Genomic DNA, 25,093 nt, shown 5'->3' with positions numbered 1-25,093 from the left:
GAACGGTTCAGGTAGATGATGAGTGTGAGGGCGCTGATGAAGAGTGTGACGTGCACGAGGGCTTTGCGGGTTGTTCGTCTCATGGTTGATTTGGTGTGTTGGATGGATGAGGATGGAGATGAGAGGGTATGTATGTATGTATGAAAGATGTACGAAGTAATGGATTAATTGGTATTAATTAGTATGTATCTAACTTTATAAAAGAACGCATTCTAACAAGGTTTGTGTGCAATGATAACCCCACTACCTGTATACCAAGGTTACAGTAACCTATTCTCCGTAGAGCTAAAAGTTAGCGGTTGTAAGCCCCGGTGAAAACCAACATGCTACTTGAATAATGATCACGCTTATTCTATTCTATCACTTCATCCATACAGGTTGATGTACCTCCATACTTTCAGTTCGATACTTACTCGTAACGTCTCCCCATTTACCCAGCAAGCCAGAAATCTACCTACCTATCTAATATCCTATCCATGCATACATACAACCATCAACCAATCACTTCCAATCCCAATTTTCCAATCCCAATTTTCCCATTTTCCCATTTTCCCATTTTCATTTTTGCAAAAACGGCTAAAGACCTAAACCTAAACGCCTTTCACATGACCATAAAATTTGTTGCATATCTACAAAAAACAGCAGTGGGTGCACAGACAGTCAGTTTACTCATTCATTCATTCACTAACTTCCAAGTTCTCAATCCATAAATCCTCCTAAACACTCTTCGACTCACGCATCTAAGTATCTATCATTCAACCTAAACTATGTAATACCTAGAGACATACTTCATTAATACATACCTAGGTAGTACACACACCTACCAATTAACCAATTAACCAACCTCCATAAAACTCAAACATCCATACACCCATCTATCTATCTATCTATCTGATCTGCTCCCTTTCCCCGAAAGACCCCCATATTGACGCTCTACAGAGTATACCTCCACCCCCTTCCTACCTCTTATCATTCTATTTCTATCAAGAAATCATCCTTTCTATAAACTCTTCCATTCACTAACCCATGAACCTGCAAACCCACGAATCTTTTCCATAATATCTTCCTCTCCGCTGTTTTCTGGTTCGATGATTCCTTCCTTCCTACTAGGACAATAAAAGTTCCATTGCCAAGTTGAAGGTTTTGTCTTTCTTCCGATCTCTCTGTCATCATCACAGTTTCGGGCTCTAGATACCAAGAATAGGATGATCTGGGTATGCAACTCAGGGTGTCATATCATCATCTGTTTATGTTCAAGGTAGCTTTGCAGTAGAGGAAATTCACCAGCGCTAGACAAATGAAGGTGTAATCCTCAAGTATTTGTGATCAATAGAAAATAATTTATAATTCCCTTCCAAATATCCCCCAAATACTATTGTACACCAGTGATTTCCCAATCATCCATAGATTCATCAACCAATCCTAGCCCGTCTTTCAATTATCTCATATCACGAAGTAAATTCGTTTACACCGTTTACTCTTCATCAAAGACCTCCTCAACTCTTGGTGCTAGACTTCGTTGTGTAGTTCCCCCAGTTAAAATCTGTGCTGCTGATCCTGTTGTAGTTGCCGATGCTGGAGCTGGTTGTCCTGTCATTGCTGCCATCGTAGCGCCCGCATTTGCGGAGCCACTTGACTTAGACTTCTTCTTACTCTTCTTTTTCTCCTGTTAATACTGAATTAGCTTCTCCTTCAAAATCGCTTGTTTCATGAAATGGAAAACGAACCTCTTGCCAACCCCAGACGGGTCTGAAACTATCAAAGAATCCCACATCCTCGAACAAATTCGGGTATAACCATAATCCAGGAGGTACTGCAAACATCGTAATTCCAAACAAAATCAATCTGACAATGGCCATCGCAAAGAACAATCCCAATAATCCAAGCATACCCATACTTAGATACCACACACCCAACCTCATCTTAACGGGCCAAAGTGGAAACATGACAACTGCAAATACAATCGCTAATGCTCCAGCGGCGTATAATTTCTGTTTGATTTGTGTACCTTCGTAAAGCCATACAAAGTGAAGCTCCTCCTTACATTCTTGTTGTTGTTCAATCTTTACAGTCCAAAGTCCTTTCACCCGCTTTATAGTATGAGCACCAGGAGCATGATCATGACCTTCATGAGGATCGGCTTTCGAAACACGCAGTGCAAGGAGGGAAAGTGGAAGAAGTTTGAAGCAGTTTTCAAGCGACGCGCGATCGGAAACTTCTGGAAGGAGTGGGTTCTTTTTGCGAGCTTGTTCATAGGCTGGCGATTGAATTGCTCGAAGGGCACGTTTTACTATGATTGAAGGTTAAAACATAATAGCAGTACGGAGTGATTCAAAATGCTTACCTTTGAACATCTCCTTTCTTTGACCATTCAAGATACATGTTCTCGTTTTCAAATCCTGGCTCATCAGAAAGTTTGCGAGAGCAATAGCTGCTGGATTGGGAGGACCTGGTTGAATTGGTTGAGGTTGTTGTTGTTGCTGCTGCTGTTGCATTGCAGCTTCTCTTTGCTTTTGCTGTTGAGCCATTGCATCCGCCTTTAATTTTTCCACAAATTCAGGTACAGTCATACCGGCCTTTTCTGCGTCTTGAGCCAATTGTTTTTGCATTGCTTGAATTTGTTCTGGAGATGGCTGCTGGGCTTGTTGCTGGGCTTGTTGCTGAGCTTGTTGCTGCGCTCTAATCTTTGCGACAAATTCAGGTACACTCATACCAGCCTTTTCTGCATCTTGAGCCAATTGTTTCTGCATTGCTTGCATTTGTTCTGGAGATGGTTGCTGGGCTTGTTGTTGGGCTCTGATCTTTGCTATGAAATCAGGTATCGACATTCCAGCTTGCTGTGCATCATGAGCAATTTGCTGTTGCATCATCTGTAACTGTTCTGGAGTTGGTTGTTGGCCATTTGGTAATCTGAGTTGAATTTGTACTGGTCCTGGTTGTGGTTGACCTTGCTGTTGTTGAACTTGTTGGGGATCTGGCTGTGGTGGCGAATCCATATTGAATATTTATGTGTGAGATCAAATACAACAAAGCAGGTAAGGACAGTAAAAGGGAGACTATTGAGAAATGTGCTTGAATTGAGTGAAGTGAGTGAAATGAGTGAATAAAGATAAATTTATTAAACTTATCTGTCCAAATCTTTAATGTGGGGATGTTGTACAGCCACATATGTGGCGGACGATGACAGGAAAGGCAAGGACGCAGGATGCAAGAACGCAAGAACGGTGCACGGAGCTTACAAGGGCTAAAATAGGTTCAAAGCTTTGATAAAGAGTTAAGAATTTACTGCTAGCGCATTATGTAAGATCCTACATATTTCTAGTGCCTAATCCATGCTCATTCTTCCAAAATACGAACCTCCTTCATCCGAGTCGGCTACTAATTAATTAAGGACTCAAGAGCTAAAATAACAAAATGGAAAGCGAATTTAGTACATAATTTCAGGTTTTAGCAACTCGATGCTAGATTATCCTCAATATTAAATCAAAGAAAGCCAAATGCTATCTTCTTATTGATATCATTTGCGCATACATCCCCTAAACACATATATCACATCTTCCAGGCCATTTAAGCTATGACAACATTTAGATGTTCGGATACTTCGGATAGGAAAGAATTGATAGGGCAACTTTACAAATATTGACTAGAAGACAAGACATTGAGACTCACTTTGTAAAATGAGTGAGACTTACAAACCAGATACTGATGCTTTACCGAAAGATCCTTATGACACAGCCTATCTGGTATGTTACGCTCCGCTTGCCCCATGAGTACTCTTGCTAAAGTATTTCTCAGTCACAAAGAGATGTGGGATTAAACATTCCCATCAATTATGTTACCACTCCAGGTATTTCTTTAACGGCTGCATGTTTCCCACTTCTCAAATATGAGGATGATGATGCGACTCTCTGTATTTCCAATTTATTGGCCAATGGGTTTCGGAGACTGGAAGTGGATTTATACTGGGATGAAATGAGACAATTATGGAGTTTTTGTCCTGTAGCGTTACCAGTCGAGACCTCGAGTATGGTTTCTTCACCAATTCCAACATCAACACGTCCTTCCTCTACGGCTCGTTTGACTTCTGCTTCACAAACTACAGATTTGGTTGCCAGACAGGATACAGCTACGAGTACGATTATTTCTTCATCAAGTATGATAAACGGAGATAGCACACCCCGTTTGAGTTCCTCCTCTCGTACTTTATCTTCAAGGGACTTTATGACCAGCTCGCTCGAGGCAACATTACCGACAAAATCTACAGTCCCAATTTCTTCCAACAGATTACTGTACAATATTGGCCATTATACTTGTGCTCCGACTATCAACTTACATATGTTAACAACCCTACTTTTGGACTACATACAAGAAACACAAAATACAATTGAAGCACACATGCTCATTCTGACTCTTAACATCCACGCAGTTAAATCCGATGCTAGTATCAACGGTCCTGCTCCCCAACCAACCAATTTCCCAACTTTTTTGGAAAATCTAGGATCAATTTTCTCGGCAAATTTATCAGCATACATCTATACACCAAACGATCTAAGATCTAACCGAGTAAATCTGAATGCATCATGGTACTCAGTTACAGAAAGATATAGACCTGCTCTAGATTACTATTCTACCACTACACGCGAATTTGGCGTGGTATCGACGGAAGATGGTTGGCCATCAGAAGCTTATGTCGAATTTTCGCAAGGCAAACGAATGCTTTTGCAGTTTGGCAACGTGGATCCTCAAATGAAGGGATACAATTTCACTGGAGATTCAGACACTATCTTTTCTCCAGGCTATTTGAGTAACAGCCGCGGGAACGATATATTAACCACTCCTGATGGCAATCTAACAAGCGGATGCTTTTTCGCCAATGCCACAGAACAGGTTTCGCAAGTAAACTCATCCTGGGCAACAGCGGCAAATATACCCGGTTTCGACTATCCCACACACTCAAATTCCGATCTCACTTCCCTCCTCAACCTAACATCATCCCTAACAAACTGTGGTATCTCCCCCACCCTCAACATGACCCTCCTCAACACCACAGCCAACACCGACAACTCCCCCTACAAAAACTACGCCTACTCCACCATCTGGTCCTGGGCCCCCAACGAACCCCGCAACTCCTCCTCCTCTTCTTCTTCATCCTCAACCAACGACCCCCTCTTCCGCTGCGCCACCCTCCGCACCCCCTCAAACCACTGGCACGTAACCGACTGCTCCAGCAAACTCCACGCCGCGTGCCGCCTCCCCACCCAACCCTACAACTGGACACTAACCCCCTACGCAATATCCTACTCCTACGCCTCCCAAGCCTGTCCTGCACCGTACACATTCTCCTCCCCCCGGACCGCGCTCGAAAACACCCATCTCCTACAAACCATCCATCTACTCTCCTCATCCCCCAATTCCGATTTCGATTCCGATTCCGACTCCGATTCCAAGACAAATGCGAAAATCTGGATAGATTTTAATTCGCTCGATACGAGGAATTGCTGGACGGCTGGGGGTCCCAATGCCTCGTGTCCGTATGGTGATCAGAGGTTGCTAGATGATATTAGGGAGAGGGAGGTTATTGTTCCTGTGGTGGCGGCGCTGATTGTGATGATTTTGACGGGGTTGGTTTTGGCGGGGAAGTGTGCGGGGAGGGCGAGGAGTAGGAGGGGGAGAGGGAGGAGGAGAGGAAAGAAAAGGGGAGGGGTGGTTTATGAAGGGGTGCCTGCTTGATGGGTTTGGTTTTGGTTTTGAGTTGTGTATATTTTTGTATTTATGTATTTATGTATATTTACCTGTAGCAATGTTGTATAGATAGTAAGCAGGTCACTTATGGGTAGAAGGTGTAGGCCTAGTCAAAGCATCCGATAATTTGGATTATAATTCAATAATAAATAATACAAGAGCATTTTTTAATACTACTCATCTTAAATACCGATTTTGTGTTCGAATTGATATATGGACGGTTATAACCTATCATATACATATACATATACAATAAAAAGTTTATAGAGCAAGGGAGCAAGTATATTGGGTGAATATTTCCATTCCAAACACCCTATCCCTACCTATCCCATCAGTAAAAAATAGAACAGATGCCAAAAAGAAATTTGTATGTCAGTCGATCAATTTAGTGACGGTTAGGTATGTCCACTACTGTACGCCTATCCTTATTCCTTCCCATCTCCCATTAATCCTGACGCCATGCTTGTATTCCCAGGTTGTTATTCCCAATTTTCCTATTGATGCATAGCTACCTAGTTGCAAAGTTTTCATTGGCTGCCTGTTTGTTATGATATATTCTAACGTCTATCCGACGCCAAACCCTACTCCACCAGTGCTACGCCTACTATAGACTCCGCGGTTTATAAGCGAATAGCTCTGAGACTCAATTTGAATAATTAATGGTGTACGGCATCTTCACTTGCCAAGCTTCCGACCTCAGTCCAACTGTCAGGTGTTACGATGCCATCATCCACACTCATAACATCGGCTTCACTGGTAGTACCACTTCTTGGATGCCAAACTTCCTCGCCTGAGCCAGCTAATGATGCAGAATCTGTAGGAGTAGCCATTCCATCTCCATCAAGAGATTCAAGAGAGGAATAATCAGGATCGGAGGAAGTGGGTGACGGAGGTGTCATTTGGGAAACATGAGTGGAAGTTGGAGTTGTGGGACGTTCGTGAGGTGTAACAGGGAGAGGAGAGTAAAAGCCAGTTGAGTTATCGGTATGATCGGCCCAAGCGTGGATGGAAGCAAATGGATTCTGAGTATCTTGTGCTCTTTCAGTATAAGTGGGCTCGGTTTCCATGCTTTCATAGGTAGGTACAGAAACTGGTGGGTCTGGAATGAATGGCTCCGAAATATCAACGAGTGTCTCTGTATCTTCGTGAGCCAAAGGTTCTACTGCTGCGAGAGTAGCGGTACTTTGTCTAGAGCGAGGTCGAGTTGGGCCTTCGTGTACGCTATATAGTCCTTCAGAATCCGATTCATATTGTTCGCCATCTTCAGGTGACATTAAATTCCTATCCGTGGCTTGTTGTTCCTCAATATCAATACCATGCTCGTCAGCAAATGGGTTTGCGTAAATTGTCGATCGATCCAAGCCTCTGACACCTCGTCGATGAGTAAGACCCTCTTCCGCTTGGCTATTCAAATCTGTACCAGTATTGTAAACGAAAGTTCCCTTCTCAGCATTCGGATCCTCTTGTAAGAAGTCCTCGAAACTCGAACTTCGACTTTTATTGCTTGCCGGTCTTTTCTCATTCATATTTTTCTCCTTCTCCATTTTTTCCATGCGTACTGCATTCCAGTACATCAACTCCTCTCTCTGTTTTCTTCTACTATCCTCATCGGCATCTACACCTGCTTCCGAAGCACTCTGTAAGAAACCCTCGGCATCCTCCGGTCGGTTGAAACGAGGTTGCCGACTACTTGGATTGATTTCATCGCCGAGGGAATGTAATGCAAGTGCTATTTTACGACGGACATCTTCCGCGAATTGTCGAGCTTGCGGTGATTCATATACTGCTATTGCGGCCTATTGCTTCTATTAATTTTCGGATTTCTTCATCGTGCATTGCATGCATTCTGCAAAAGCAAAAGAGGGGAAACTCACACCAACAGCCACAGCAACAACAATTACCGCACCTGAAACCAACACAGGATGATTAGGCATTTTTCCTCAATAAAATTTTGCAGAAGATGAGGAAAATATTTCGGAAAAAGATAAAGGAAACTTCTCATGAAGCTCTCATGAAGAGAATCGGATAGGAAAGTAATAGGAATCGGGTATTAAGTTGAGTGGAAGGATAAATGGTTGCCTCTGATGAGGTTGCGTAGACCAGCGCCACTTGCCTTGCAAGGTATTGGGCGATCTACGCCTATCACAGGATAAGAAACCAGTGCTGGATGAATATCACGGATTTAATTTGTGGCTTGCTTCCGATGCCGCCGTACAGTTACACGTACCTGGGGAAAACATGAAAGGCATATTGAATTTATCTGTCAATTAGATGAATATAAAAAGGGCAGAAAGGGAAAGAAGAGTAAGTATGAAAACAGGAACAATATTAGGAGATGATTAAGGGAACTTTAAGTTGTCAGATTATATAAAGAGGAAACTAAACGGAAAGTGTGGAATGGTAATGAATGATGAATGATGTTGGTTTTTAAAAAGTAGGCGTCATTAAGTATTTTCGGAGCGGGAACTCCACTACTTTTAATAGTTTGCTTTCTATCCTACTTGCGCCCGTTGGATAACCGCCCAGAGTAATACTAATATATACATACCCATGAGGAAGCTGAAAGCCCTGTTCTCTATGGTAGTATTGACATTTTACGGAATATTGGACAAATCCCCAATGAGAAGGTTGTTGGATTGTAATAAATAAATATAATCTTACATATCTACTTACTGTCTAGCACGCATAAGTAAATTGTTTGAAACCTTCTCCATCTCTTGATTCGTGAGCATATCCAATAAATAATGTAGAAATCAAACAAAGCATTTCTTGTGTCCCGCCAACAATTTTGGGTTCATGTTGTGCTGTTTGCGTGTTCTGGGGAGATTCGTCTATCTAGTCATTTATCTAGCATTTGCATATGTAAGAGTCTCACAACTGAGTCGGTGTATATGTACAATAAACGGTACAGTGTGATTCTTACCTTTCATGGGCTGGAGATATCATCCTCCACTATCGACGTATTTAGCACTCTCCGATAACACAATCTCTGAAACGCCAATCGATCAACGAAAGGTGGCCATGCTCAATTGAAATATCCTAGTCCTTTTTAGTTTAACAATTGCGGGGTGAAATTGGGGAACACAAATTTGGAGCCTCAATCTAGACCTTGTTGAGAAGTGTGCAGGACCGTCGATCCTAGCGAAGTAGTGTGTATTTATATATGAATCCACAGTTATATTTTAGATTCCCCCCTAAACCTTTAGGCGACGCGCTACATACAACGATATTAAGCTAGCTCGACATAGCAAGTATAATTATGGCTTTATATTGTCAAGTAGCTCCAATATAGAATCTTTCAGCAAAGATACAATAAATATATTCCCAGAATCTACAATACTGGCCTATGATCGAATATATCGTCGAAGAGTGTGGAGTCAAACTTCAAATTTATCTGATTTAGACAATATCTGAAAGATATATGACATGTTTCATAGAACAACTCCTCCAGTAGAGCATGAGTAGAATCAATGTAAGACTAACTATCGACTTTTCAAAGAGGTCTAAAATGTTTCCCCCACCATGGACAAATATCACAGCTCACCCAAAAGCCTCCATACATATCCTCACCCAAAAGCCTCCATACATATCCTCACCCATCCAGCTCAAATAACTCTCACAGAGCTCCCAACCTCAACTCTAATACCCGTCGAGAACATGACTGCAAGAGACACTCTCGAGTCTCGAGAACACAAAATGAGTATAATTATCACACTACACTTACCCGAAATCCAAACCCCCATCTAAGATCTAACTATCTACGACGAAAGTCTAAGCACAAACAGACAATCATCTCGAATATTTGTCATGACTCGGTAACGCTATACAAGTTCCATCAATTCTGGGAAAATTGGAAGAAGAATTACGCCATAGTACCCACAATTTCACCAAGTTTGAAGGACGAAGCCTCTGACCTGTACATTATGTTCCCAGTCTCTCCTGAAAGAGCTCAGAGCGACAATTGATACTAATGTTGAATAGGCAGAGGAATTACAAATGAACGCATAAGCCCACGCCATACGCTGAAAGAGTTCTAGTTGTAGGTGTGAAGAGGGGTTGTCTTATTATTGGACCTACGATTCATGATTATATAGCCCTACAATCATCGTACTTGCTATATTGGGCCTAACAACGCCTTCTCTTCTTTCTCTTCTTCCATAAGCTTCACTGGTTTGTTCCCTCTCCTCGATATCAAATAACGCTAGGGGCGGATCTGTTTTTTTTCTTCAAAATAAAGTAAAATCGCATCTCTCCCAATCCGACAGAACTTAGAATATCCTCACTTCTAAATATCATTGAGCCACGTTTCTCACAATTCTACAGCGCCAAGAAAGCAAAGCAATCAGAAATAAAAGAAATGAATGCTTTTAATAACCAGGAAAATGAAGAACTTGGAGAATATGAAAGGGTTGAAAGACTTGCAGATTCTAATAAGAGCCTTTTAAATTCATGAGATTCAAGACAAGGCACCACAAGATTTGAGTATTTATTTCCCAGATCCCGCCCTTGAAACTTATTTCGATGGTCTAGCAAGCGATTTGAGAAGAGGAAGGTGAATTGACGAAGTTGGGAAGCTGGGAGTATTTCAGTTTTAGTCCTCGGACTATGGTTTAATAGGTATGGTTGCAAGTTTGGGCATCAGATAGTCTGTTAGATTTTGATTTTGATTTCCATCTCAGAATCATAGAGTAGAGGCTCCCCAGACCAGGCGATATTTCAAAGATAGAGATAGGCTTGATTATGGAAATGTAGTATATCAGGATCTGATATGCTTTATATCAATGGGTGGAGGCAATGAAAAAATTGGATGCGATAAATGATATTAAATGAACAAGCCTCTATTCTTTTTCATTCTATAATAGGTAGCTCGGGTTAGCTAGTGTTTTGCAAATTCATCCAAAATCTATCTTCTAAACTATATGGGATTATCTAGAATTTGGTAACAGACTTTTGCCTGAAGCATGCCACACACTGAGGGTGATGCGACTGAAAACTATTGTTTCCACTACCGGAGCCGTAGCATCACTCAAGTGGCCACCTCTGCATGCAAGCTACAAAACCATATCGCATACCAAGCTCGTTATGCAAACTCCAAGCTGACAATTGGCGAGATCTCTCCGCTGCCGCCCTAAAATTGACATTAGATTAAACAGTCTCTTAGGTTGAAAGTCCTCTGACACTCTTTAATGTTCAAATCCAAAGTCAGTAATCCATATTCACTGAAACTTAGATGTCTAGAATTCTGATATGCAATTTATATCGTACTCCGCGTGCTCTGGCGTTTGTTTATTCGGGGTTCACAGATTTCATGGAGTCATCTTCCGTCTCCTCCGTTGCTGTGGTAGGTGTTGGTTCATCCCCTCCAGATTCGGACTTTTTAGGTGTGATAGCATCCTCCTTTTCAACAATTACACACTCTTCTTCTTCGGCTCTTCTCTGCTCTGCTTCAAGATGTTTCGAATAATCTTTCCAGAGCTGCTCTACCGGTCTTCCACAAAGCTCAGTCCAAAAGCGTTTCTCTTCGTATCGTTCAATCCTCAGCTTTTCATTGACCCTCCTTACTGTGCCTTTACCGAATCTCTTTTCTAGATAATCAAGAAAGTATCCTGTGTGTTGGTAGCCTGCATCCCATTTCCCACTCGCTTCTTTCTTCCAATGAGGTGGACTTAAATCAGCGTTCAGCCGAACCCAATCTGCAATTCCTTCAATCAAGCCACCGGGGCAAGTATTGAATCCATTATATTGATAGCAATGCACCATTTCGTGAGTCAACACGCCCATTATTTCATGCTTCTTTCGCTCCGATGCAATAGCATGGTGTATGTAATCTAGAGAGAAATGTATTTCTTTGTGGTCATCGTCGAGGTCGGTACCCGTTGTATATGCTACACCTTCCATGGAACGAAGGATGAGGGTCACCGATCGAGTTGTCGGAATAGTAGTGGTGCGACAATGGGGAGATTCATAAAGTAAGGTGAGAACGCTTCGAACTGCGGTTTTGAGAGCTTCGTTGGCTAGAACGGCGGTCAAGAAAGTCTGCGATCCTGCATGATTGAGGTCCCGTATCTCGAGACGTAACTTGGGTAGAGAAAATTTGGTAGTTTCAATGGACCTATCATCTTTAGCTGGCTGCGAAGCCGAGTTCCCTTTCGAAGGAGGCATTGGTGTAGGAGTTGGAGTTGGGGCTGGCGACGTGCTGGAGAGTTGAGGCATGAACACAGGTGGAGGAAGTGGACTAGTTGCGGGGGAAGTGGGCATGATGCAGGTGATATGTACTAGGTACTAGGTAGGGGTTAAAGGGGTTTAAAGGTTAAGGTCAAGGTCGCTCTTTGCAAGGGTCCCTTTGCGATTGTCCTTATATCCGGGAAAGTGGAATGGAGCTTAACTACCGGTATCCGTGATGAGAGTAAATGAGTAGCTTATAATTTGAGCTTATTTCAGAATGATTGACAGGTAACCCATCAACGGACAAGTACGTATCTAGGTCATTGGGTGTAAATATTTATTCAACAAATGCCCCAAAACGGAAATAAACATTGCAACGAGACGGAGAACGATCCTCTCATAGTCCGGATGTCCGACCAATAAGAATGGTTCATTAAATGATATCTCTTACCAATCTGACTGGCTTCTTTGTCGATGCAGGGGTTCTGTCTGATCGTATTTACATTAATAATGGGATTTTCGGACTAGTGTATTAAATTAAATGTAGCTTCCCCTGCCGGGGCAACCATAATTTGTTTTGAAGCGATAGAATTATCTCCAAGAGGGAATTTTGAAGTTACAAAAGTACAACATCTTCGTAAGTGACTCCAAATTTCATAATTTCTTAATGTGAATATTGTGCTACATACGGAGTCTCATTTCGACAAATAAGCAAATTTCATATTGCATAACTTCATTCTCTCTCACAATCACTGACAGCACATTTCATCTATAGATACGTATCCCTAGAATTGATCTTTACTGTTTCCTCCAAATTCACCCCACCTCAATCATGGGTGAAAAGATCACCGAAGATCAAGTCGCCAACCTGCTGGCAATACTGCGAACTGATGGGTCCGTAGATGCGAAGGTCAACCAAATTAACAACATCAAATCTAGTATCAAACAGCATAATGTTCCCGAACCATGCATCCTTTCGCTATTCGAAGCCTTGCGCATTGCGTTGTCGTCGCAGCACGCTGCTCTGGTCAACGCTGGATTCTCTACCCTCAATCATCTCCTCACCAGGTTATCACGTCAGGAACCAAAATATATCACGAAAGAGGCTGCACGGACTTTGCCCATGATAAATGATAAGATGGGTGATCAGAGGGAGAAATATAGACAGCTTGCTGCGCAATGTCTTACAACCTTCTGGAAGAATGCGCCGATGGATGTAGAAAGAATTGTGAAGAACGCAGGACTGGTCGGAAAAAACTCAAGAATGAAAGAGACTTCAATGAATTGGATTGTACAGGTAAATGGGTCGAGTTTTGCGCAGCGTTGTCTACATTTTCTAACGACTTCACTGAGTAGATGCACCAAGAGCATGGCATGCCATTCAAAAGTTTTGTAACTACATTAATGGAATTACTGGAAGATGCCGATGGCATGGTAAGAGATACTGCGAGAAATACTGTCATCACTTTATTTCAGTAAGTCTCTTCATATCAATCATTTTACTCTTGTATACTAACATGCAGCAGAAATGCTCCAAATGGGGCCAAATCAGATCTCAAAAAGCAATTGAAGAATTTCAATGTTCGCCCAGCGATCGTATCAGCTATCACAAGTCAACTTATACAAGCAGGACCCCCCGTGGTTGTGGAGCAGGAAAGACCTGAAGCCCCTATGCGAAACCCCTTAGCTACCAGCGCATCTGCCATGAACATCTCCAGACCAGCAACACCAGAAGTCAGGGTGGAGCAAGTGGAACCTGCATATGTGAATACACAGAGAGAACTAGAGGAAACCTTTCAGGAAATGCAGCAATGGTTTCAGGACAAGGAGTCTGAAGCTAATTGGTTAAAGAGAGAACAAAGTTGTACAAAATTACGGAGACTGAACGCCGGAAATGCCCCAAGCGACTATCACGATGCTTTCCTTGCTGGTATCAAGAGCCTCCTTGATGGTATTTTAAAAGCTGTTAACTCACTGAGAACAAGTCTCTCCAAAGAAGGGTGCAGTCTCGTCCAAGAGGTTGCTAGAACTGCTGGACCTGGACTGGATCCTATGGTCGAAATTCTGTTACAAAACCTCATCAAGCTATGTGGTGGTACCAAGAAGATCAGTTCGCAGAATGGAAATGCCACTGTTGATATTATTATTAGTGGTGTCACCTATAATCATCGAATTATGCAGCATATTTGGCTTGCATGCCAAGATAAAAATGTTCAGCCCAGAACATATGCCACAGGCTGGCTCAAAACCTTGCTAAAGAAGGAGGCGCAACACAAGAGTCACGTTGAACACAGCGGAGGCTTGGAACTAATAGAAAAATGTCTAAAGAAAGGTTTAGCCGACGCAAATCCTGGTGTTCGTGAGAATATGAGATCAACCTATTGGACTTTTGCTCAGATCTGGCCAGCAAGAGCTGAAATGTAAGGGCACAAGCGTTCCTCCTGGGGTTTACTGATAGTTAACAATTTTTAGAATCATCGAGGACCTAGAACCCACTCAGAAGAGATTATTAGAAAATTCTGCAGACAATCCTAATGCTCCAAAGAAGGCAGCGGCAGTCAGCACCAGGCCAGGCCTTGGTTTCTCTAAGAGCAGTACGGGACCTCCTAGACCTTCTTTGAGGGAGACCATGCTGGCCCAGAAAAAGGCACAAATGGCCAACAAGAATATTCCTTCTCGTCCTGGTTCTGCAATGTCAACGTTTTCTCCGACGAGGACCGTGCCAACTAAATCATCTTCAGAAGCAGCTCCCACACGACCATATCTAGAAGCTAATGCATCTCGGGGTGGTCTTTCTGTCGCACCCATGCGACCAAGTAAATCCAAGAGACCAGAACTCGCTCCTAGGCCTGCAACTGCTGGCCCATATTCTGTAAGAAGAACTAACCAAGCTTCCAGCGAAGCAAATGCCAGTCCTTCGTCATCTACAACCGCAAGACCACCAAGATCCAAAACTCCCGTTGCTACCAGTTCTCCCCAAGCTAGAAGGGCTCCGGTACCCAGACCTAACACAAGCCATACTAGTCATCCAACACAATCTAGTCAGCCAACTCAATCCACATATACAAGCCCTGCAAAAACTGTACCTGGAAAGGTTACAACGGCCTCTCCAAGGCTTGCTGCTTCTCCGCATATTAGTAGCCCTGTTAGGACAAGAACTAAATCAGTACCTGGGGCACCTCTATCTAGTCCCACACGAGCAGATGAAGATTTTACTATGGTTGTTCCCACCATTACAGGATTAGAGCGGATCCAATCTGAGAAAAGTCACCAGGTCTTTGACTCATCTAACAGAGAAGAAATCAAAGCTCCTGTCAATCAGCCAATGAAAGTTTATGAGGATCCATTCTCGAGCACAGATGACACAACTACTCCTAGACCCACAGTTACTGCATCCGTTCTAGAAGAAGTACCTGTCAATGAAGATGCTATGAATCTGTCAAGGAATAGTATAGGCGAACTCGATGGCGAAGGAATTAAGAATCCACCAATGTCTCCTGACAAGCTTAAGCAGACCACAAAGCTACTCGACAGTGGCATCGCCAAAATCAGAGGCAAAACTCTAGATGTCCACGGTTTCCGCAAACTTCAAACAATGATCAAAGATAACAAAGCCGTATGGGGAGATGGCAGGTTCCCTGCTCTTGTGATGGGTCTCTTCGAATATCTCGAAGAACCATTAACAAACCTCTCACCTGCGAAAGTGCAGGACGTCAAAGCACAAATACTAGCGACAATCAAAGTCTTGTACAAGAATTACCGAGAATATTTCCGACCACATATCGCAAAAGGCTTCCATTCTATCCTCGTCACCCGCTCTTGCTATGATGCACGCACTCACATTGTCAGTGGCCTCGAACTTCTCGCTGACGAGCTTGTTACACTCGCCAACCCCAAAGACACCATCAGTACTATTCTAAGATCTCTCTCTGACGAGGAAATGTCATTAGAAGGATGCCGAAAATTAAGTATGGGATTACACATACTCAAGCAGACACTAGATGTCAAATCGGAGGTTGAATTGGACGATGCGGAGATCGATAGTATCTTGGCGTTAGCAGCAAAGTGTCTTGAGAGCAAGGAAAGCGGAGTGAGATTGGATGCTGTGGTACTCTGTGTGAGTACCCATGCACGAATCGGAGAGGCTAGATTTTGGAGTGGAATTGGTGGAAGAGTGAGTGGGGATCCTAAGAGTTTGATTACATATTATATTGTCAAGAGGCAAAGGGAATTGGAGATGGGAAATTGAAGAGAAAATGATCAGGAGAGTGGGGTTTAGAGTGATGTGCAAAAAATGCAGAGGCCATGTGGTGCTGATGTTTTAGTGGAGTGGATGCGAAAGGTCTGTAAGATCCCAAGGTTATCTATTTTGACAGAATATTTTGGGATATTTTTTGGTCGGTATGATGGATTCTCTGGAGTGTAGCGAGCAAAAAGGGAGGGGAGTAAAAGGCGTTGTGCAGTGCACCTTTACATATTTCTGGTTATTGCCATAGGCGTTGAGGTTTCGGTTGAGTACATTTATATCTTGTAATGTTTTGATCTGATTATATTTATGCGGCTTTATTTGTGCATTTCCAATGATCACACACTATTACCGTTGATGATTTGAGGTCTTTTTGAATATTCTTCGCTTCTTTGATAGTACATTTTATTTGTTATTTATAAATGAATATCGAGCTGAGGGGGACAGGTAGGTAGGTGCACCTGATGGTGGGATTAAATGAATGAATAAATTGATTAAATGAAATAAAATAATTTTCCAATTAATACTAGGTAAATCAGTTAGGAATTTAAAAGATGAAGATTCATTTATTGGATTTATAATTAGGTAGGGCTGGAAAAGTAGAAGGAGTTGCGAATGAGAGGATTGTTTATTATCGATAGATATATGTATATATGTGTATCAATTTAGTTTATGATTTGTAGTAGATGTATGATGTAATAGGGCTACTATTTGATACTAGATGATGCGTATACTTAATTTTGTGGTATCTAGCTACTGTAGGTAGGTAGGTAGGTAGGTTGTGTTACACTGGGTGTTGATGTGTTGGTTGGGTTTTGGGTTTTGGGGTTTGGGTCTTGGGTCTTGTATAGGGAGTGTGAGTATGAGTATGGTAGGGGATATGGGATGGAATGGAATGATGAGAGTTATAATGGTTGATTAGTAGATACGGAGTATAATAGATGATTTTGTCTTGTTAATGAAGATGGTATGGTATGGCTTGGTTATGAGGGCGGGCTGTTTATTACGGATGATCAATTAGTTTTGTTGGGAAGCTGCTGATTTATGAGTAAGTAGCATTGAGGCGAAAGGTAAATGTTTACTGGTAATATCTTGTTTCGATATGATGCTTACAGTGAGTGCTTTTAGCATACAAGACTTGGTTTTAAGCATAGAAAACATACCTACAATGAACCCTACAACAACTCTACAACTTACGCTTCTCTTAAATTTGGCATCCATCAGCGTTCAAGAAGGGGCTGTTGATACCTTTCTCCCACGTGATACCCTAGATATCCCTTGCTTTCCAACCAACGAACAGGCCGCGGTACACGGTACATCGGCTGCATGAATGGCTGGATAAATCGTAATCTGCATCAGCGAAATCTCGCCAAAGGTCTAGAACGGAATTCTATGCTTATGATTTTCTCGCCACAATTAATTTCTTCTGGGTATTGGAAGAAGATGGGATGATGATGTAGATGTTGGTTTTGAATACTTTGTACTGCCTCTTTCCCTAGAGAAAAAGAGTATTAGAATATCATTATTGCTACATAGAATCTAATTCTAGTATTTTTATCATACTGTAAGTGGGGCAGTGATTGATAGGCTATCGAAGGCGGTTCCATTTCGTAAACGCCAGTTTGCACTGGGTCTTTGACTCTGTGGCGCCCTGGGAATCAAAATCCAGGCGTTTCCTCAAGGAGGATTGTTCATTATTTTCTTGCTGAAACGATGTGTGATGTGTTTAGGATATAGATAGATAGCGGCATTACCGAGTTGGCTCTAACGAAGTACTCTGTAGGTTCTTAATTGTATAATTTAGGATGGGATGGTCCAGGTAGATACGGAGTACATGGACGGTTTACCTAAATAGTAAGTTCTTAATTACTAGGTAGGTATGTTTCATTCATCTGATGAACTCTTTTGTACCCACCCTGGTCGGCTACGTAAATTGCATATCTGTCTAACTTGGGGGGTTAGGAGGTTCGAGGTAAAGTTTCGAATCCAAGGGGTTTTGGTCAAACTGGGGATGTGGATGTGGATGCGTGGATGTTTCAGTGAGGTTAAGCGTCGTTCGTGGTTTTGTGGGATGGAGCTTGAGTGAATGATGTACCTAGGTACGGAGGATGGTATTGATATGGTGTAGTCATTGGAGAGACGCAGGAGAGATAGAGGTTTTGACTCTGGAGGTACAGTGCTAAGGCCCTAAGGTACAACATAGACGTTTGATACTCCGTAATTTTCAGTGGATCGATCTGCTCTAGCCTGAACTTAATAACTGCTTTTTACTACACTCGTATTTACAACAATAACAAATTTCAAACTTCTTTATAAAGTTTCGTACAATGAAGGAATTCTCTTTTTGGCTTTGAGTGCATAGAGTGCATGGTAATAATCTTGTAATACGAAGAAATACCATGTCATCTCCAGATTCTTGGGAATTGGTGGGCAAATAAGTAGCTAGCCATATCGGTGATTTCACGAACGGATATCAATATCAGTATCCTAACCCGGACATACACGATCTGATCTCATCATTTTATAGGTATGTATCCATCACCTCTTTAGTATCTTTGAGCACGCTTCTCAGCATGGAAGATAATTATCTACTGGAAGAACCATGGGTTACAGCATAAATAACACGAGATGAAGGATACATTGTGGAAGTGTATATCGCCACGATCATCTTCTCTGAATGCCACACACAGTGAACAGGCGAATGAAAAGCGTCCCGGCTGAAGGTTCATTGCGACATCTCCTTGGTTGCGATCTTTATTTGAAACTCTTCTAAAAGTGCCACCATGCAAGAATAATCGAATCTCGTAGGCTAAACACTCTCTTGGTTCCATGTACCCATGGGTCCTTCCTGGTCTCCGATCAAACTCTAGGGATGTTTGGAACATTGAAATGTCGGGTCGATGGTACTCTATAGTTATAGGCTGAGTTTCGAAAGAGTTGGTAATCATGTACAGAATATACCTGGTATTTAAACAAAACATGAGGTACACAAGGCTTCCCGTCCATCGGAATCAATATGTACAAATCGTCAAGGTAAAGGGAGAAGGAATACCAATATTCCTTACTGTAATGATTCTTCCCAATACTTTTGCGCCATGAAGGAGAATAGGGATATCCCGACGGAGGCACGAAGATAAAATAACTAATATTCTCCATTAACAACTGCAGATCAGCCCTGCAGCGATAATTAAACCTTTGGTAATTTGGTATCTCGAATGGTCATCCCTCTTTGATCTACCCATGAAATCGGTTCACGGTATTGTTGAACTAAGATACAACGGCATATGGAATATATTGATTTTCCATTTTCCATAGACCACCATAAGCAATCAGGAATTAATTAAAAATATAAACCCAGCGGTAAGGCTAGGCGGTTTCTTGAAGTCTGGTATAGTCGAAGGAGCGATCTCTAATTTACGCCTTAAATTACTAGATATATAGGTAAATAGGTAAGATCCTACTATCACTGAATGACAAGTAAATATAAACATAATCTCTGTATCAAACCTTACTACTTACTCTGTATGGCCACCGATTTATGCCGGGGATAAAGTCACCATTACAAACAATTGATTCACTATTTTGGATGGGTATGATAGTGGTCTGGTATGTTAAACAGTCCTCACTCACTATCTTGGACTTATAAGGGCTCGGTCTTGTCTCATCTCACGACTTTCAACTCACTGACACCCACACACAAACACACACACCCACTGGCCGACCCCTCTAGAATATATATGCTGAGTCGCTAAAAGGTCATCAGCCTTTATCAGCCTTTCCTCCCGCCTTCTGATTACTACTGTATCAATTTTAGTTGCAGTACCGGATCGAATCCTTCAAGGGTTTACCTCATCTCACATCTCACATCAAGGGATATCGAATCGAATATCTAGACCACTCAACTTCCTCAAGGGTACGCACGAATGCACCCAACCAGATTCACAAAAACATTACACTACGACCGCGGGGTGGATCACACCGTTTGGCATACGGAGTAGACTTCTTTCACTAAAGTACTAGTCTAGCCTTCTTCATTCCTACTTCACCCTAGTTCCTCTTCTCATGTTGGTACAGGTACCAACCCGATTATTGATTAATAAATAAATACATTTTAACAGCAGGCTGAAGAAAAAAAGTCTTAAAAGATCAAATCAGATCAATTCGAGTCGAGTCGAGTCGAGTCGAATCGAATCGCATCACATCCCATCTCATCGCATCGCATCCATCTTTACTGCTAGTTGACAACGGTGGATTCTCTTTCTCATTCTTCATTCATCCCTCATTCTTTTCCCCTACAATTGCGACATTTATTCTCTCACTTGTCTGTTCTCAAAACAATCAACGTTAACCCTTCAACCCTTTTTCTCCACCCAATTTGACCCTCATTGACCCTCATTTGACCCTCAACCAACTTCGCGAATCAAGCCTCCAGGAACCGTTTCTTTAATGATCGTCTATTCTCACTAGTTTCTTTTTCCCCTTGCGAACTTGCATACTGTTACCTCCGTACACAATTCTCGAAGCTCCTACCGACCGTGCGCTTCTGCTTTGGAAACATATCCCGACACGACAAACTTTCAACGTCGAGGGATCGCATCTGCCAATTCATGTTCAGCTTTGATCTCCTGTCCGTGATACTCGAGGAGGAAGTGCATCTGCAGAAATAGAAGCTTGACAAAGGGTTCCTTTCGAGGTCCCGTATACACTGGGAGAGATGGAATCGCCGGACAATAGTACATATCTGGAGTCCCCTATGGAGGGTGACGATGTGGCATATCCGTGTAAAGGATGTGGTGATGTGAGTGTTCCCGTCCAATCTACCAAGAAGTTTTACGAATCTGCCACTAAAAAGTGAATTTTTTTTTTTGCACAGATCCTCGAGGAGGGAAAAGCCTTCGAACTTGGTAAGTTCTGAAAAAGAATTCCACCCATCGATTTCTATCCTATGCGCTACGTTACTTTATTTGATTTGAGCCTCGAGTTGTACATTGAACATCCAGGAAATCAATGAGATGAACCCTCTAATTTCAAAATTCAACAATTCTAACGAACCTGTAGCTGGCAATCGATGGCATTTAAATTGCTTCCGATGCAATACCTGCGGAACCCTCCTGGATTCCGATGCGAATTTGTTACTCCTGGGTGACGGATCCCTTATCTGCAATAATTGCACTTACAGCTGCAGTGCTTGCAATAACAAAATTGAAGACCTTGCTATCCTCACCGGTGACCAAGCATTTTGTGCAACATGCTTTCGATGCAGGAACTGCAAACGTAAGATCGAAAACCTTCGCTATGCCCGCACATCACAAGGAATTTTTTGTATGAGCTGTCACGAATCACTAATGGCTAGGAGACGTAAAAAGTCAAGGGCTGCCGCGAATGCGAAGAAAAAAGATGATCAATCTCCCATGCTAGTTGACAAATCACTACCTGCCCTACCACCGAACGCAGTTCCACAAAGCGCCTTCTCTCCTGAACGTGAGATTTCGGACCCCCACAACGCGGACAACCCTACAGAATTATCCCCCAGGCCGCGGCCAACATATCCTCGTACAGACTCATCATCTAGGAGCAGTTCTCGAATACCTCGCGATGATACGTCCTCTCATCGAGCATCCACCGATACCGCAGGCCGAGATGGATTAACGCTTCCAACGACGACCTACCGGAACAATAGATATTCAGGAATTTCACAAATGTCGGAGCTTGGAAATGGTGATGGAGAGAGCTTTTTCATACCTCTCGCATTGGATCCAAGCCCTGCGCCATCCTTGACACCAAGATCAGCGTCGACATCATGGGACGCAAAGAAAGCTAAAGAGAACCAAGCACCAGATCGAGATTACTTTGGCTCAAAAGAAAATAGACGAAGTCAAACTGATCTACAGCCACCGAGACGATCAAGGGATTCGAGGGATGTGAGCTTGGCTTCGACACCGCACATTGCATTTCAAGAGAAGAGTCAGCAACCATCCGAGGAACAGTTAGCACAGATCAAGGAAAGCATACGCAGGGCGGCAAATGGCACAGGAACGCCCGTTAAAGAATCGTCGCCTTCTGCCGGTGATGATACTTTACTGCAACATGCAACCTCACCGATTGGTGATGCCCAAGATGGAAAGACACAATCTCCAAGTGAAAATTTTAGATTGGGAGATGTGCCCAAGGGAAAACGGGCTGTGCCAACGAGAAACGACTCGCAATCAGATTACACTGGCAGCGAGAGCAACTCTTCAAAATCTGCTGTATCTAACCTACCTCCCAGGAAAGACAGCAGCGCGGCAAGAATGGAGTCCCCCAAAACGTTATTGGCTGCGGATCAACTCACCTCCAAATCTTCACAGGAATCGCGATCAAGGGACACGGAAAATTCTACCATTACAAGGGTCGATTCTGGAAGCTCCAAAAGATCCATCCCCCGTAAGGAACTAACCTCAGGACAAGTGAGAAGCAACGTCAGTACAATGAGCTTATCTTCTGGAACAGATACCTCTCCATCCACGGAATCCTCTTCAGAAGGGGTAGCTCAAACCCCAACCGTGAATGGCAAATCAATCTCTGGTCCCCTGCTACAGTCACCTATTGATGATATGACACCTCCAAATCGACCAACACGACCTTCTATCCCAAAACAACAGCTAAGTGATACATACATGACCCCAAGAGCACCGCCCGCGCCGCCGTCGGCGGGCTCAAATGGTGCAACTTCGTCTCCCAACTTACCCAGGTGGAGTGCTGGGGCTGATCTCACCATGGATGAAGATATGGCTCGAATATTTGGTAATGATGAAGGCTCACAATCTATAATTCGAAGGGTTTCCAACGCCGTACGGCACGTTCGGAACACAAGTAATGAAGCAAGCAATTCTGCTCGTGGCCATGGCCGCAGCGTAAGCGAAACAACTGCGCGCACTCCTAATTCTCCACGATGGCCAAAAACACCCATCATTGAGGACACTAGCGGACCTCGAGATATCAGTAGCCCAATCTCTATAAACTCACCAAACCCTGCGGATGATCCTGCTTTGTTAAGGAGACAACTTCGAAATTCTGAACAAAGGGTAGCAGAACTTGAAAGGCAATTTGTTAATGAGAAAGATTTGAAAACACTAAACAAAAAGCTCATCGAGAAGCGAAAAACTGTCTCGGTCCTAGATTCTCAAACGGAGCTTATGATTCGCCAATTGGAGGTTTTGGCTGGTTATGTGGAACGTGCGAAAGGTTCGAAACAACCACTTGACATAGCTGAGCTGGAAGATTCTGCTATCAAAGAATTCGTCCAAAAGCTTGATCGCCTTAAACAATCAATGTCTACCTCAATTGAACAGCTTTTTGAAGAGCGAGATGAACTTTTAGAAGAAAAGAATCAAGCTATCGCCGATCGTGATAGAGCCTTGGTTGAGTTTGAGCAATTGTCATCCAAAAATGCACAACTTGCAGATATGAATAATGATCTTACACACCAGATTCAGGAACGCTTCAAGTCGGCGAATACCAGTATGGAGAGCCCAAGGCCACCAATGAACGGTCTGGGAATCTACACTCACCACAATAAGGATAAATCTAACGTTTCCGTTCATCTAGATAATGCAAGTCTCCGCCCATCTGAAAGCAGCAGCACAGCCTACAATAGTTCAATTCATAGCTATCCACATGCAATGGAACAGGACCCAAGTATGGAGCCAGCTACACTACTATCAGCTCCTCATGTCGTCAACATTCGCAAGGGTCAGGCAAAGAAGTTCAATTGGAAGAAGGGTGGCCAAACTGTTGCTAAGGGGGTCACTAAAGGCTTCAAAGGCGCTTTCTCAAGTGGACCAGAGCGAGGCATGCATCAATGGCCAGGTCAATTTGGTGATAGCATCGGTATGCCTTACAATATGACCATGGAGCAGGTGCAATCTCCCGCACCAAATGCATCTGGATCAAACTTACCCAGATCCATATCGAATGATCCCTCCCGACAGGGTTTTGGTTTATTCAAGAAAACACAAACAATGTCGAAGTCGATGTCTAGTGGTAATATTCTTGCCGCTGAAAGTCCGTCAATCTTGTTTGGCTCTGATCTCGTTGAAAGAGCTGATTATGAGCGTCGACAAATTCCAAGCGTGGTTACTCGTTGCATTGAGGAAGTTGAGTTGCGTGGAATGGACATTGAGGGTATCTATCGAAAAACTGGAGGTACTGGTCAAGTCAACCTCATCAAAGAGGGATTTGATAGAACTGAAGATTATGACATATCGGATCCTGATCTTGATATTACCGCGGTTACGAGTGTCTTGAAGCAATATTTCAGGAAGCTACCCGTACCACTTTTAACCTTTGATGTCTATGATCGCGTTTTAGAATCAATTTGTAAGCTCAATCCTTTGCCTTGTTGAACACTATTCGCTAATGCAACTACAGCCATTGAAGATAACGCAGAACGTTGCGCACATCTACGAAACACAGTCAATATGCTACCTCCCAAGCATCGTGATTGTCTTGAATTTTTGATCTTCCATCTTGTGCGTGTCGCAAAGCGAGAAAGCGAGAATTTGGTATGTTCATTTGTACACAATGATTCTTATATACTAATATGTTACAGATGACACCCAAGAATCTGGCAGTAGTTTTTGCGCCGACGATTATGCGAGATCACAGCATAGATCGTGAGATGACAGATATGCACGCCAAGAATCAAGCCGTTCAATTTGTTATCGAGAACAGTTACGATATATTTGCCAGCGCTTAGAGAACCTTATACTTTTACCACGAATCCTCGATGACCTTACAATTTTTGAATGATAAAGAAACTTTTTAGTCTTTTCTTTTTATTTTATGTTTTATTTGGAGCGTCGGATGCGCAGAAAGCGTGGAGATGTATATCCTTTTTTGCATCATGTTTAGCACAGGTGATGGGTAGGGCGTTAGTTCTGGAAAGCGAATGAATGATAG

At 42.8% G+C, this 25,093-nt stretch overlaps 9 protein-coding genes across 9 annotated transcripts; 4 read left to right on the top strand and 5 right to left on the bottom strand.

Moving 5' to 3' along the window:
• Positions 1-1,474: 1,474 nt before the first annotated feature.
• On the bottom strand, positions 1,475-2,996 carry SS1G_01331 (hypothetical protein; the record flags this gene model as incomplete). Its single annotated transcript, XM_001597087.1, has 3 exons — positions 1,475-1,666; positions 1,728-2,290; positions 2,345-2,996. The coding sequence occupies 3 exons, from the start codon at positions 2,994-2,996 to the stop codon at positions 1,475-1,477; spliced, it is 1,407 nt and encodes a 468-aa protein (XP_001597137.1).
• A 681-nt stretch (positions 2,997-3,677) lies between these two features.
• SS1G_01330 (hypothetical protein) lies at positions 3,678-5,730 on the top strand (the record flags this gene model as incomplete). The annotated part of the gene is made up of 3 exons (XM_001597086.1): positions 3,678-3,743; positions 3,796-4,153; positions 4,427-5,730. 3 exons carry the CDS (start codon positions 3,678-3,680, stop codon positions 5,728-5,730), a joined length of 1,728 nt encoding a protein of 575 aa, XP_001597136.1.
• A 668-nt stretch (positions 5,731-6,398) lies between these two features.
• Positions 6,399-7,991, bottom strand: SS1G_01329 (hypothetical protein; the record flags this gene model as incomplete). The annotated part of the gene is made up of 3 exons (XM_001597085.1): positions 6,399-7,538; positions 7,617-7,648; positions 7,970-7,991. The coding sequence occupies 3 exons, from the start codon at positions 7,989-7,991 to the stop codon at positions 6,399-6,401; spliced, it is 1,194 nt and encodes a 397-aa protein (XP_001597135.1).
• Positions 7,992-8,234: 243 nt separating this feature from the next.
• On the bottom strand, positions 8,235-9,664 carry SS1G_01328 (predicted protein; the record flags this gene model as incomplete). The annotated part of the gene is made up of 5 exons (XM_001597084.1): positions 8,235-8,275; positions 8,416-8,456; positions 8,666-8,694; positions 8,965-8,976; positions 9,623-9,664. 5 exons carry the CDS (start codon positions 9,662-9,664, stop codon positions 8,235-8,237), a joined length of 165 nt encoding a protein of 54 aa, XP_001597134.1.
• A 1,364-nt stretch (positions 9,665-11,028) lies between these two features.
• Positions 11,029-12,000, bottom strand: SS1G_01327 (hypothetical protein; the record flags this gene model as incomplete). Its single annotated transcript, XM_001597083.1, has 1 exon — positions 11,029-12,000. One exon carries the CDS (start codon positions 11,998-12,000, stop codon positions 11,029-11,031), a length of 972 nt encoding a protein of 323 aa, XP_001597133.1.
• Positions 12,001-12,739: 739 nt separating this feature from the next.
• On the top strand, positions 12,740-16,156 carry SS1G_01326 (hypothetical protein; the record flags this gene model as incomplete). Its single annotated transcript, XM_001597082.1, has 4 exons — positions 12,740-13,204; positions 13,264-13,382; positions 13,431-14,327; positions 14,380-16,156. 4 exons carry the CDS (start codon positions 12,740-12,742, stop codon positions 16,154-16,156), a joined length of 3,258 nt encoding a protein of 1,085 aa, XP_001597132.1.
• Positions 16,157-17,321: 1,165 nt separating this feature from the next.
• On the top strand, positions 17,322-17,483 carry SS1G_01325 (predicted protein; the record flags this gene model as incomplete). Its single annotated transcript, XM_001597081.1, has 1 exon — positions 17,322-17,483. The coding sequence occupies one exon, from the start codon at positions 17,322-17,324 to the stop codon at positions 17,481-17,483; it is 162 nt and encodes a 53-aa protein (XP_001597131.1).
• Positions 17,484-17,549: 66 nt separating this feature from the next.
• Positions 17,550-18,794, bottom strand: SS1G_01324 (predicted protein; the record flags this gene model as incomplete). The annotated part of the gene is made up of 3 exons (XM_001597080.1): positions 17,550-17,648; positions 17,717-17,829; positions 18,746-18,794. 3 exons carry the CDS (start codon positions 18,792-18,794, stop codon positions 17,550-17,552), a joined length of 261 nt encoding a protein of 86 aa, XP_001597130.1.
• Positions 18,795-20,906: 2,112 nt separating this feature from the next.
• SS1G_01323 (hypothetical protein) lies at positions 20,907-24,890 on the top strand (the record flags this gene model as incomplete). The annotated part of the gene is made up of 6 exons (XM_001597079.1): positions 20,907-20,951; positions 21,027-21,057; positions 21,339-21,427; positions 21,520-24,511; positions 24,563-24,696; positions 24,744-24,890. 6 exons carry the CDS (start codon positions 20,907-20,909, stop codon positions 24,888-24,890), a joined length of 3,438 nt encoding a protein of 1,145 aa, XP_001597129.1.
• Between the last annotated feature and the right edge of the window lie 203 nt (positions 24,891-25,093).

Source organism: Sclerotinia sclerotiorum, genomic scaffold (genome assembly GCF_000146945.2).
Source record: "Sclerotinia sclerotiorum 1980 UF-70 scaffold_2 genomic scaffold, whole genome shotgun sequence".
NCBI classification, from domain to species: domain Eukaryota; kingdom Fungi; phylum Ascomycota; class Leotiomycetes; order Helotiales; family Sclerotiniaceae; genus Sclerotinia; species Sclerotinia sclerotiorum.
This window is presented reverse-complemented; position numbering and strand designations above follow the sequence as displayed.